Source organism: Hemitrygon akajei, chromosome 31 (assembly GCF_048418815.1).
Source record: "Hemitrygon akajei chromosome 31, sHemAka1.3, whole genome shotgun sequence".
Classification (NCBI taxonomy): domain Eukaryota; kingdom Metazoa; phylum Chordata; class Chondrichthyes; order Myliobatiformes; family Dasyatidae; genus Hemitrygon; species Hemitrygon akajei.
Window position 1 is genome coordinate 10642297 of NC_133154.1, and position 12960 is coordinate 10655256.

General features: G+C 42.2%; 2 protein-coding genes across 5 annotated transcripts in view; one reads left to right on the top strand and one right to left on the bottom strand.

Annotated features, from left to right (window-relative positions):
* LOC140719446 (epsin-2-like) overlaps positions 1 to 8238 on the top strand; it is a 59852-nt gene extending 51614 nt beyond the window's left edge. For all 3 annotated transcript variants that reach the window (XM_073034121.1, XM_073034123.1, XM_073034122.1), the window contains 2 exons: positions 1574 to 1828; positions 2036 to 8238. In XM_073034121.1, coding sequence (XP_072890222.1) covers positions 1574 to 1828; positions 2036 to 2316 — 536 coding nt within the window. In that variant the 3' untranslated portion in view covers positions 2317 to 8238. The remainder of the gene's footprint in view (positions 1 to 1573; positions 1829 to 2035) is intronic.
* Positions 8239 to 9399: 1161 nt separating this feature from the next.
* The window catches only part of LOC140719445 (GTP-binding protein 1-like), a 40568-nt gene continuing 37007 nt past the window's right edge, over positions 9400 to 12960 (bottom strand). Inside the window, exons 11-12 of one of the 2 annotated variants that reach the window (XM_073034120.1) lie at positions 12359 to 12538; positions 9400 to 11382 (exon numbers count right to left, since the gene is read on the bottom strand). In XM_073034120.1, coding sequence (XP_072890221.1) covers positions 11293 to 11382; positions 12359 to 12538 — 270 coding nt within the window. In that variant the 3' untranslated portion in view covers positions 9400 to 11292. Of the gene's footprint in view, positions 11383 to 11404; positions 12118 to 12358; positions 12539 to 12960 lie in introns of those variants that run through there. The other variant, XM_073034119.1, reaches the window with a different exon arrangement.

The following is a 12960-nucleotide window of genomic DNA, read 5'->3' on the forward strand; positions in this document are numbered from 1 at the left end:
GCCTGGGCAAAGCGAAGATCAGGCAGGGCATGAATAACTTTCCCTCCTCTGAGAGTTACATTGATTGGAAACAGGCCCTTCAGCCCATTCTGTCCATGCTGACCATCTACACCAGTTCTTGGGCCATAGCCTTATATGCCTGGGCAATTCATTTCATTGAGACTCTTTATCTCCACCACCCACTCAGGCAGTGTGTGTTCTAGATTTCAGCCCAACCACCTCTCCCCAGTTGAAAATGTTCTTCCTCAGATCCCCTCTAAATCTCTTTCCCTTTACTTTAAACCTCTAGTTTTAGATACCTTCATTATAGGGAAAAGTTTCTTACCACCTGCATTATCTATGCTGCTCATAATTTCGTGAACCTAATTTTGTCCAGCCCACACACGATGCCGGATTTTCATCCAGCACGTGAGAACTTCCTTGTTGAGGTAATAGAGTACTGCTGTTAATATTGAACCATACTGCAAAAAGACTCCTCATCTGCTGCATCATAAGCTCTTCCTTCCTGACAGTGTCATGCAGTACATTATAGGGAATTCTACATGAGATGTGAGATCTTGTGATCAGTCCTTTAGTGTCCGAGTGAAAGGTTTCAGCATCTGAAAAATAGTTCCTTTAATTTACTTCTCTGTTTGCTGAGATACAGCGAGCTCTGGCTCAACGAGCCCAAACTTCCCAATTAACCTTCCGTCTGTACGTCTTCGGAATGTGGGAGAACCAGACCACCCAGAGGAAACCCGTGCAGTCACAGGGAGAACGTACAAGCAGAATTGAACCCGGGTCACTGGTCCTGTAACAGCATTATGCTAACCGCTATGCTACCATACCACATAATAGCGATCTAGACTCTCATCACAATGTGGAATGGAGCAGACTCTTTGATACATTTGTCCCTGCCCAATACTAACTAGACCCTCTCCAGGGAGTCTCCTAAGTTGTCTGACGCTTGGTTTAAACTCATCTCCTGCAATAGCATTTCAGAAGACACTGTAGCAATTTGATATATTTACTGGAGTCCCTGATACGGTTCTCAGTCACAGCCGACTGTGAAAGCCGAGACTAGGGTTGCACCCTTGCTGGAGTTTTACAATACTTTGGTGGGGTTGAGGGGAAATTATCAAGAGTGCTGAACGTTTAAACAGATATGGAGTCTGTGTGGCAGCCTATCACTCATTGTGGCTGGAGGGTAGGTCTCTGTATCTCTCTCTCTCTCTCTCTCTCTCTCTCTCTCTCCCTCTCTCAGTACTCTCGGAGGATGTTACCGAGGTTCTGCATTTATGGACTATGGACTTTTTCAATCTTATGGTTTTTATATTCTGTGTTTTTGCTGATTCTTTCTCAGTGGCGTGTGATGCGATTTCTTAGTTTAAAGCGCGAGGGGAGGTGGTTTGGGGGTTGATGTTCTTGTTGCCATTTGATGCATTTTGGTTTTTTTTTGTGTAGGGAAGGGGGGTTTTGGGGGTTGATGATCGTGTCGCCATTCTTGCCCTCGATTGGTTTGTATTTGTCATGGAATAGGCATCAAAAGCAGTGAGGATGTTTTTCCTGTGTAAGTTTATTCTGACCATTGCAGGTGCCAGATTCGAGGGGCCGGGTAACGTCCTGACCACAGCAGCCACGTCCAGTGATACAGCCTGCCCCAGCACCTTCGATATGCCCTCCATCTTGAGCACCAAGGCCTCCAAGCTACCCACCCCCAAGCACCAGCCGGTCATGCAGAAGAATCCCGAAGCCTTCCTGGGCCCCAACGCTTCGCTGGTAAACCTGGACACCCTCATTGCCCGCACAACGCACCCTAATGTGAACACAAACCCCTTCTTGATGCAGGGTGAGTGCGTGGTCTGCCCACGGCTTCGCGTAACTCCAACCCCGTTCCCCACGGTGGCTGGGTGGGGGCCCGAAGGATGCTAGTGTCCATGAAAATTGTATCTTAATATGGGTCACCGTTCCCAATAACGCAAATGTTGGCGGTGCAGAGTGAACGGGACAAGATGGGAGAGTTTCTAATATCGTCTCCCTCTCCCTCTCTCCACAGGTGCTCCCCCAGCAACAGCAAACCCGTTCCACAGTGCCCCTACTCAGGTGTCCAGCTCCGTGATGGCCGTAACCCAGACCCCGTTTGGACCCGTGAGCGTCAGTGGCACCCCCTTCTCCTCGATGCCTGGGGTCGGAGTCGCTCCCATGGTAACCATGCCTGTTATGGGCATGCCTCAGGGTGCGAACGTGCAAAGGGTGATGGGCCCGACCTACGTTGCCACGCCAACCCCTCCTGCCCCTGGCCCCACTCCAAGATCCACTAACCCATTCCTATTATGATGGTGGTCGGCATTTCAGCTCAGAATTTAAGTAATCTGTTTTATAATTATTTTTTTCCTTCCCCCATCCAACTCAAGTACAAAAATGTACCAAGTTTTTCCCTTTGGACAATTGTGACAAGACGACATACAGAGAAGTTCCCAGAATTTGACGTGATGAGTAACGCTTGTGCACTATGAACTGGCAAACAGTATACGTGGTTTAGGAGCACTTTAAGTATCAGCAGTCTCTGTCTGTGCAGGAGCCTGAAGATGCTACTCACTGCTTTCTGTGATCGAGCTCCAGTAACAACTTATACTTGCACCAAGCTGATGGTGTCTGACTGGGGCCCCTTACAGACTAATCTACCCGGTCAAATCAGTCCCTCAGCATTGGGAGCAGATTACTGGCTGCCTGCGTAGGGGCAGATAGAGGGTGGATTAGGTCATTAACAAGAGGCCAATTAGTTGGGGAGGGAACAGTATTATTTCTTATGTTCAGCTCTGGTAACCATTAGATGGCTGGAGCACCCTGTCAACATTGTGATAGTGGGATGCACTGTCCAGGAACCTAGTTCTTGTTAGCCCCACTCTCTCAGCCTCGCCTGGGGTAATATGCACTACTACCTGACTCGGGAGATCCTCTCCAGTCCTTTAGCACTTACTTTATACAATTCCCCAGTCAGTTCTGCAGGATGCAGCCTCCAGATCAAAGTGTGGCTGCCTCTAGGACTGTCATTGAGTGATGGAAGGGAAAAAGCGTGGCTTACTTCCTGTGGTTTCACCATCTCCTTTTGCATTGGTCTCTCGGTCAGTGTGCTGTCACTTTATGGCCTGGTACATTCACAGACTAGAACTTGTGAACTTTGGGGCGGAGCAGGCAAGTGATCTGAAGCCAGCTCTGTTCGTCAACTTGTTGCTGAGCACCCTGGCCGGGTACCTTTTATTTGAGGTAATACATTACCACTCTGTTATTCAATGCTTCCCATCGGGGTTATTTTTTTTAGTATCTTTTTAAAAATGTTTACATTTTGTTGCAGTCGTATGTTTACTAATCTTTTTTTTTTGTTTTGGCTTGAGTGTTTGGGACCCAGGCCTGAGTGATAAAACATCTCTGCGGTTCCCTTACCTCCCCCTGGATTCATCAGCTCTTGACCTCCCATGCCTGAATGATTCATTTTCTCAAAATATAAGCCAATACTTATAGTCAGGACCTCAGATTTGTAGGAGGGAACAATAGTAGAACTGAAACTCAAGTGAATCACAGAACCCAGTTTCAAGAGAATCTTGGACTAACACATATGACCACAGTGAAAATGACATAGCCACCCTAGCCATTGTCAAGTAAAAGAGGTAGTTAACTGCAAAGAGCACTACAGGCATCTCTAACTGGTTTGCCAGCCTTTTGGGTACAATTAGCATGGGGTGTCATGTCCCTTGTGCACTTTCTGCAATATATATAAGTAGTAGCCGCTATTTCTGTTAGAATGTGGCTAGAAGGGGAGAATGACTGGTGAAAGATAAGTGACAAACATATTTCAGTTTGAAAATTGCTTGAAACACATGTAACTCTGGCTAATGAAACAATGCTTCATCACCAGCGCAGAGGGTTCTGCACCTTTCCTGTTGGCTTCTTGTATTACTTGTCTCCTGGTCAATAATCAGACAGCCATGTGCTTCCCTGGAAATTTAGAGCAAAGGTGAGAGATTGTCAAGATGGATGAAGCAGATTTAGTCTACTATACAGCGGTGAGAAACACTGACTACAGTATGGATCTCTGCCACTTCAGATCCCTCTACTGGTCTTTACAAATGGGGAAAGTTCTGTGCTAAACTTTTGACTAAGACCTGTCAATGATACTTGTTGAACTCTTGAAGTGGCTAATCTTCTATACGGAACATAACTTTCAAATTCAGTGACTCTCCCCGTACAACGTGTGTAAGTTTTCTTATCAAAATCAACATTATTACGTTTTTGTTTTAGTTTGGGTACCAGTGAGTGAGAATGGTTGGACTTTCTAAAGTGTTCCCTTTCTCCTCCCTGGCTCACTCAGAAGACAATCAGAATGGGCGAGGTCTGGTGGATGACATAGAATACTTCTGAAGTTTACAAACACATATTACAGGACAAAATCTTGGAGAAAGCAAGGACTCAGATTTTTAAACCTGCATTGCTCTGTTACATTGTTTGACCATTGCTGGTCAGGGTAAGGTTTACAGACCTTTAATGACCTATAAGAAAAGTTTCAATAATAAGATTATATTGTTATTATTTAAATATTTATTAGTGGGTTGCTCTAGATAGGATTGAAGAAATAAAAATGACTGTAGTTTCAGTATAAAGTGGATGGAGCTTGCAATTCAGAAAGTACTTTAGCACTGCCTGAGGACATTGTCTTGCACTGCATTACTGTTGTACAGTAACCCACTACAGTATTAATGGTAGCTGTTTACAGTAAAGCTCAGTACTTGGCAGTATCAAGTATCTTTGAATACTGACTCTCCGCAGTATTAAGTCACTGCATATAATAACCTGCTGCAGTAGAATGGCTTCTAACTAGCTCATTGCAGTATTAACAGGTTACCTCAAATAGTGACACCCTAATGCAATTCTGCGTCAAAAGTCCCCTTTTTAAGGTGAAAAAAAAATCCCCAGTTATTCAATTGGAGCATTGCCAAACAAGAAAAATATTTAAACAAAGCCATTGACATAAGGGCAGGTAACCAAAACCCTGGTGGAAGGCCATCATAAGCATAATATAGGATTAATCCCTTTAAACTATAATCCTGTATGATATTAACCATGAGAAAATAGTTGATAGCCACCTTCTGATATTACCTATGGATACTGGTGCTATGGTCAATGTTCTGAGCCACGTGGTGTAGGTTTTTCTTAATATTGTGCAGTGACTGTCATTTTCCTGACCAAGCTAGTTTCAGTACCTCTCAGGAAAGACACAGCTTGATTAAAACCAGATGATAATTACAGCACAAGAAACATTTAAGTCTAAAGGTAGATTTATTGCAGTTTTTTAATGTTTATTATTGGAGATGTATTCTTGTCTTAAAGCTGTGACCTACACTGCATTTCTTTACATCTGCTTCTGTGACCGTGATTACAGTTTACACTCTATGCTCAGGTGTGGTGGTATCTTTGTTTCAGTAATCTCTCTCAGTTCTGATGTGATACAGTGTGCAGCTCACACCAAATGGGCACGTTTTTGTTTTCACAATCTTTCCTCCTGTCCCTTCTCAAGACAAATCAAGCTTCCAACTTTGTAAAGGCAGTTTCCTATCTGGCACTTCAACCATGTTTTCTGATCTTGAGATTAGTGAAGCATGCCATTCAGACAGAATTCCTCTAAAAATGCTGTGGGTCAGGGCAGTACAATGGGGAGATAGTGATCTTTTGCTTCTTATAATTAACAAATTCAGACAACTGCGGCAGTTGCAAGAAAAGTATCTTGCTTGCGGCTTGGGTCTAGGATCAAAATTTAATTGGGCTGAGGCAATAATTCCAGCATGTTACAGTGCACCTTGCACTGCCCTGGCGCAGTGTAAAAGGAACTTTGTATCTAACCATCCTGGCAATGCTGGATGGATCAGCAAGTTTTACACTGTCCTGTCAAACTTTCCCAGGGCAGTACAGTATAGAAATTGTTAAATCTATGCTGTTTTTGCCATGGTTACGTTTGAGGGGACAGTTCAGAGGGATCTGTATTCTGTGTCTAATCTGTACCAGCTATGCTCTGACAATAAATGCTAACATTTGTGTCTGAAATTATGGTTTCTCATACAAGTAAAAAGTTTACTAAAAACTGAAATGAAGATATGAGTACTGGCACGGTAGTTGCAGATTAGGTGTTCGCATGTGGGTTTCAGGGTCATGTTGAAAGATGTGAAGTTGTATTGAACTGCTGGTAATGCAGATAGTGAAGGTGCAAATTTTGAGGATTCGAGAAGTAATTGAAAAGAGTAATTTATACTCTTATTCAGAACTAGAAACTTGTGCATGTTTGAGACAAATTGCGTTTATGTGCACGGCACGTTTTGAAAGATCTCATCCCTTTGCAGTTTTCACACACCTGAGCCAACAGCATCTCTTTCGAAGTGTGTTGCTCTTTTTATACCATAGTATTACATTCTTCTGGCTTTTGTTATTCCTTTGAATCTGGAGAGAGCAGAGCAGGATTGATGTTCTGAGAAATGAGCCCAGATGTGAGAAGATACTTTGCAGAGTTGGAGATTTTACTGTTTGAAATTAGGAGAGGAGATGACTCTAATTGGACAATAGATATGACTGTAGAAGCTTCCCAGTAAAACTCCTTTAACGTGAGGGTTTGTCTTCGGGGTGATTCACTGTCCATGGGAGATGGGAAACAGAAGCAGCTTAGTTTCCACTTCACTTTAGTTGGTCTGATCAAAGCTATAATTATCCAAGAAAAATTGAAAATTACCAAACTGTCTACTGCAATTCTGCCTACTAACCGATACATATATACATTCAGCCTTTAGCCTACAACTTGGAGCTTTCATTTCCTCATTTTCCCTGAAATAACTTTTATAACAATCTCTGTGAATTGTTTCTGACACTAATTCTGTAACGATGCTACACGTAATATTTTAATTCCTTGTGTGATATACAGCAATACTGAGATAGCCTGAACCTCTGAAAACATTTCTTCTCAACCTTTATTTTAAAGAAAGACTAAACTGGTTTAGGAATTGTACTGAGTATTTTATTTTTGTAAACATTGCAGGATTTAGAAAGAGACCCGACTACCTTTTGCCACATTTTACTTTTTTGAGAATTGACATGGAGTTACTTTGCTTTTTATTTCTTGCTTTTGTCAATAGTAGCTGATGTCAAAATGGCTTCTGTGTGTTCCTCTAAAGGGCTGTTGCAAACTACACGGGCCCAAGCAGCTTCTGCATTGGCAAAACTCAGACTCGAGACCTGCTGCTTCCCTTTCCTTACCATCTCCACTCTCCACTTCTTAATCAGTTAGGTTGCAACCAAGCAAGTGAATATTAGATTACTGGTAGCTTTTTTTTGCCCCAGAGGCTGCTGCCTATGATGCTAATAGGTGGGAATCTCAAACGTCAACAGGGTCCTTTAAAAAGGCATTAAGGAAATAGATGTCCAAAGAATTGATTTGTAGGATATGTTATGCATTAATTTTAATATACAAATATTTATAACTGAGGTGAAGAATCAATACTATATGCAGGGTGCAGGTCCATGTTTTCTAAGTGAGCAAACCCCCCTTTGTACATTGACTGCTGGAATGGTAAGAATCTGCTTATTCCTGGGTCTGGGTCCCACTTCATTATTTTATTAGATGACTGTCAGTATTTTTGAAGGATTGTTTGCACTTACTGCTTGTGACACTATACAGTGTAGTTCATGTTTTATTGCTCGAGTCGTTTGATCTGATATCTCAACACTGTATCAGATACATCAGTGGTGCCCAGTATCACGAGGTTAGACTTTATTTCCAAGGCAAATGGCAGGAGACATGGAATCAGTTCACCTTATTTCCATCTACTGCTGTTCCAGCTCTGACAATATTTATTCACTTAGAGTTGTACAAACAAAAAGATCACTATAATGTTACAGTGATATTAAAACTCACTTTGGCTCTGGCTAGCCTATGATAGTTCAACGGTTACGAAGGAAATTCAATCCAAGACAGACTTGGGCACCTGAATTTTTGTTAGTCATTACATTTTACTGTAGATTTCCACCGGTTTGGTTAAATATTTAAAGTCATATTTGCCATATTAACTGTACTTCCAAAATAAATGTGTGAACTTATGTGCAATATTGTTTAAGACCATTTTATAAACTGGTAGAAATAGAAAGATTTGTCCCCATAATTTTCCTCACCTTCTGTTGCTCGGGATTGTACACAAGTTCAAATAAACTGGTATTTATCTCAAATCAATGTAGCTCAGCAACTTGGCATGCATTCAAATACACTGAAAACCTACTACTGGTTAGAATACTGTACTAACCCTCTGGCATTCAAACCCTGACCTACCAATGTAGAATGCAAACTTCACTGCAGATTTTCAGCAAATAGGAGTATCAAATTACATGATGATTTAAGAGGTAGATGGTTATGCTTTGGGTAAACAAAGCTTCCTTCTCTACAATGATCAGTGGATTAGAAAGTTCACTCACTTTACAAAAAGTTCATAGAAAAATACCAGCAAAATTGTATAGATACAGTATGGTAATCACATCACAAACAAGAGAATCTGCAGCTGCTGGAAATCCAAGCAACACACACAAAATGCTGGAATAGCTCAGCATGGAAAAAAGTACAGTTGACGTTTCGGGCCTGCCGAAAGGTCTCGGCCTGAAATGCCAACTGTACTTTTTTCCGTAGATGCTGCCTGGCCTGCTGAGTTCCACCAGCATTTTATACATGTTGCTTAGATACTGTATAGGTCCATTTGTTGCATTAAAGCTGCTAGGTGGAACTCATTAATGTCATTATGTGTTAGGGAAGTATTAAACACCCAGGTGTCCAATGTTTATTCTTTATCACAAAACCATTGTTATGATAGTGATTAGATTACCTATTTGAATGTTTGCTGTGTTCAAGTTTCACTAAACTGCTTTGGGATCAATGTAGCAAAGGGCTTTATAGAAATGATTTTAATATAATGGCTGTTGTAAAAACTACAGGGTAATCTATCTGCTTTGCTTGTGCATGGTTATGACCCTTAACTGAACAAACTAATTACAGATCTAATACATCCTTAGTTTTTCAGTTGAAACAATTCTCATTTTTGAACAATGAAGCTAAATTGCAATATTGCCCAATAGAAAGTGTCAACTTAGCCAAATGCAAAATATTTTGCACCCATTATTAAATACGTGTTTCACCTATCAACCATTGGTCAGAGGTGGTTTTGCAGCTATGCTTAAAGTACTTCCCCTTTTACAGAGATTGAAACTACAGGGTCAAGCACCAATATCAGAGTACTGTAGATTCTCAGTTGGCCACTGCATTGGACAACATTGCTTAAAGCGCAGACATCCAATTCAAATACCAAGGAAGAAAGTTCTCATTGGACTAAACTGAGCCATAGCTCAATGAACTGGAACCATTTTATTGATGAATACAGCACAATGCCCTACTCCTTATGTGCCTCTTGGTTTGAACATTACTGGAGATTGAGGGAAGAGAGACACTGAGATGTGGCAGCCTGGTTCCAAAGCCCCCACCACTCAGTTGTAATACAATAAATAAGCCGCACTGGGAGATTGTACATTGAATCCAGGCCCTTATTGAATTCATCCAACAGCACCAGGAACTCAAGCTGCAAAAAAAATCATCTAAGACATAATTTACATACCACCATCACTGCTAGTTTTCTGTGTGCGTGACTGACCTCTAGTGATGGTGGAACATTCCAACAATATGAGACAGCACAAAGACAATATTGTAGCTTCTAGTCCCTGTTTAAGACCAAGTGCACTTCCAACAGGGCTATGAATTAACATCTGTATGTACAAGCTACTGGTTAAGAAGTATTTAAGCACACAAAAAATGTCTTCAAAAATAAAGCACTTAAGAATTTGTCAGCATTAGGGGCACAAGCACCTGTCACAGTACTGGGTATACAAATATGAGCACCAGCTCCCACTGACAGTTTCCTCCCTTACCCTTTGTATCGATGGAGTACCAATTATACAGAGGTTTAAAAATATCTTCACCAGCTACACAAATTTTGGAGTATTCAGCTCAATTTGGAGGCAGACTGGTTACGACTACAGGATTTCTCACGATTTTGATAGTCATAATAACCATATGTCCAGCTTAATTCCACCTTTTTCCCCCCGGTTCATGACAATTTGGAGTTGGGACCTGTCTTGTACATATAATATCCTCCCATGCCTCACTGGCGCATCAGGTAGCAACCTTGCCGATTCTTTAGAGTTTGTCTGTTTTACGAGGCCAAGTTGCTAGCTCGATGCTCAACCCATGACGGATGGAAAGTGTGCAAGGAGCCGGCCGGATTGGAACTAGGGACCACTCACCTCGAAGTCCAGTGCAGATGTCACTACACCAGTAGCCAGCTAGGTCTTGTACATGCCAGAGAGGAAAGAGAACCACTCATCTCAAAGATCAGGTCTTATTCAATACCCGACCCCACAAGAACAGGACCAAGGTTTTCCACACCAAGAGTAATTCCAACTACAGGACAGGCAAAAGGTAATAACTGACCCCACTAACCAGGCTTATACCAGAGCTTTGCTCATTTCTGATCAAGAAACAGGTACTCATCAGGAGGTGGGTTGTAACAAGTCTTCTCCAAAAGTAGGTTTACTGTTTGCTGCTGTTACAAATCACATTTTAGGGATAAGGCTACACCACTGCCAAAACAAAATTGTTAGGTGGCTTCTGTGACAATTTGGTTAAAGTGGTGTGTTTTTTTTTAAAGATGACAGTACAGGACCAAATACAGATCTATTAAGGTCACTATAACCTTGTAAAGTAACAGAATAAAATTCAATATCTTTAATAAATAATTCAGTCACAGCCAAGAGATTGAATGAACTGTGGGAGACTGATTAAAGGTAGTCAGTTAATTTTAAATACTGAAATTAAACAAGCAGAATGCATTTCCCTTGCATACTTCAAACTCAAAAGAGCAAATGTTTGATTAATTAAACATCTTTATATCAAAAGAGTGACACACGTGCACAAAATTCAAAAGAGACATTTGACACTGACATCAGCCTTCGGTAAATGGTTTTTAAAAAAAAGTTAAAATCCATTCCAAAAAAACTTGTTTTTAAAAAAAGTAACAATTCTCATGTCACTTCCTAATTAGTTCTGGATACTTCCATAATGATATTTCCGAGAAGGTTGAGTTTTGGTTTTTGGCGGGGCAGTAGAGGAAGGGGGAGGGGCTAGGGAAGTAGTGATCAAGATGGAACAAGTGTCTTCTTGTCTTGCAGAGTCACTTTCTGAACTACCTAACAACCACTTGCTGGAATCACAGCAGCTCCCTGGGATTTCACCTTGTGCCTTTGTCCTCCTCGCCTTCTGCCGCCACTAGTCTTGGGCTGGAAAGAAATCAAACAGGAGAAACAAAAATCAAGACATTCAGTGGCAAAAGGGTCCTAGTATCTTGCCTGCTAGAAATTAGTTCACTGCAGGGTCAGGCCAACATCTCCAGTAGTAAGGCATGCTAAAAGACTCGCCTCAGATAGCCATGGGAGGTGGGGGGGTGTATTGTTACCACAATCAAGTGTCAAGTTCTTGATGCATAGCCAGGTTACAGCAACTACTACCCACAGTAATCATGCAACCTCCCCCTCCCCTCCTTTAGTAGTAATAACCAAGTTTATTCAACTTTAACTTTCTAAATATGCATTGTCTAGTTACTGCCATAGATAACATGGCCGATGACTTTGTGGGATTTTGTTTAAACACCCAAAGATAGTTTAGCAGAATGTGAGAAAACTTGCTAAAGCCTGCTGGTGCTCTGGCCAGCCACTGGGTGTCAGAAAGTGACTGGGAATCCTGGATGACTGAAGTTCTCTCTCACGGATGTGTTGACTGGTTTAGGGAGTTCCAATCCCACACTCACACTGGAGTGTTTCAGTGGAGTACTGGATAGATCAAACTGAAGAAGTTCCATCTTATGGATCTTAACATAACAGCACCAGTCTATAATTGCAGATTGCTCCAAGAGCAACATGCTCAACTTTATGACCAAACCAGAACAAGTGAATCCATACTGCTACCTTGTTTTCCTTATTAACATCCCGGTTATGTTTATCCTCCTCTGAAGGCATCTGAAAACCGTGCAGCAAGAGAAAGCAAAGAGACGGACAAAGTGAACGAGAGGAGACACCCGGCACCACCCCTCAGAACTATCAGGCACATGTCCTTGACAAGGAGAATGGGATGGAGTTGGGTGCTTGATAGTAATAGAATCTGGGGGGGGGGGGGCTGAGGGGTCTGTATAGTTGTGGTCAATCATCCTCTAGGGTCACACATGATGGGAGCAGATTTTCAACCCAGACATCGCCCTACCTGAGACTGGTTCAGTGCATGCAAGGCTGCTGCCTGTCCCGAGGACAGGCCTTCGTCAAGAGTCGAGCTTGCTGCTGTCGGTGCCTCCTCTTTCTTCATTGTGGTACCTTTCTTTGTCGACTGCATCTTCAGCTGGAGCGGCTTGGTGTTGGAGGGTGATGTGTTCGTTGTCTGGATTAGCTGGTTTGCAAAGGAAGCTCGAGTCAGTCCTTACTATAAATACTCCACTGGGCTGATGAGAACATTGCCCAAAGCCACTCCCCCACTCAATGGCACATATCATGTTTGGAACCACACATCAATCCTACCACTTCCTGCAATCCAACCACTTCCTGCAATCCAACACCACCCTGTATTAGCATGGATCTGTTATCCCACAATGATTGAGCAAACCAGATGCTGAGTTGCAAGTTATTCAAACAATGAAAATATGTCAATGGCTAAACACTTGAGGCTGAGGTAGTTGAATTAGCCGTCTTAGATCCAAAGCGAGTCCTGTCACTGAGCGACAGTGCCACAATCTATGACTTCAGCCGTCCTGTGTGGTAACTGTAGTCAGTCCATAAACACCTGTTGGTATGCAGTGCCACATCAGGTCCATA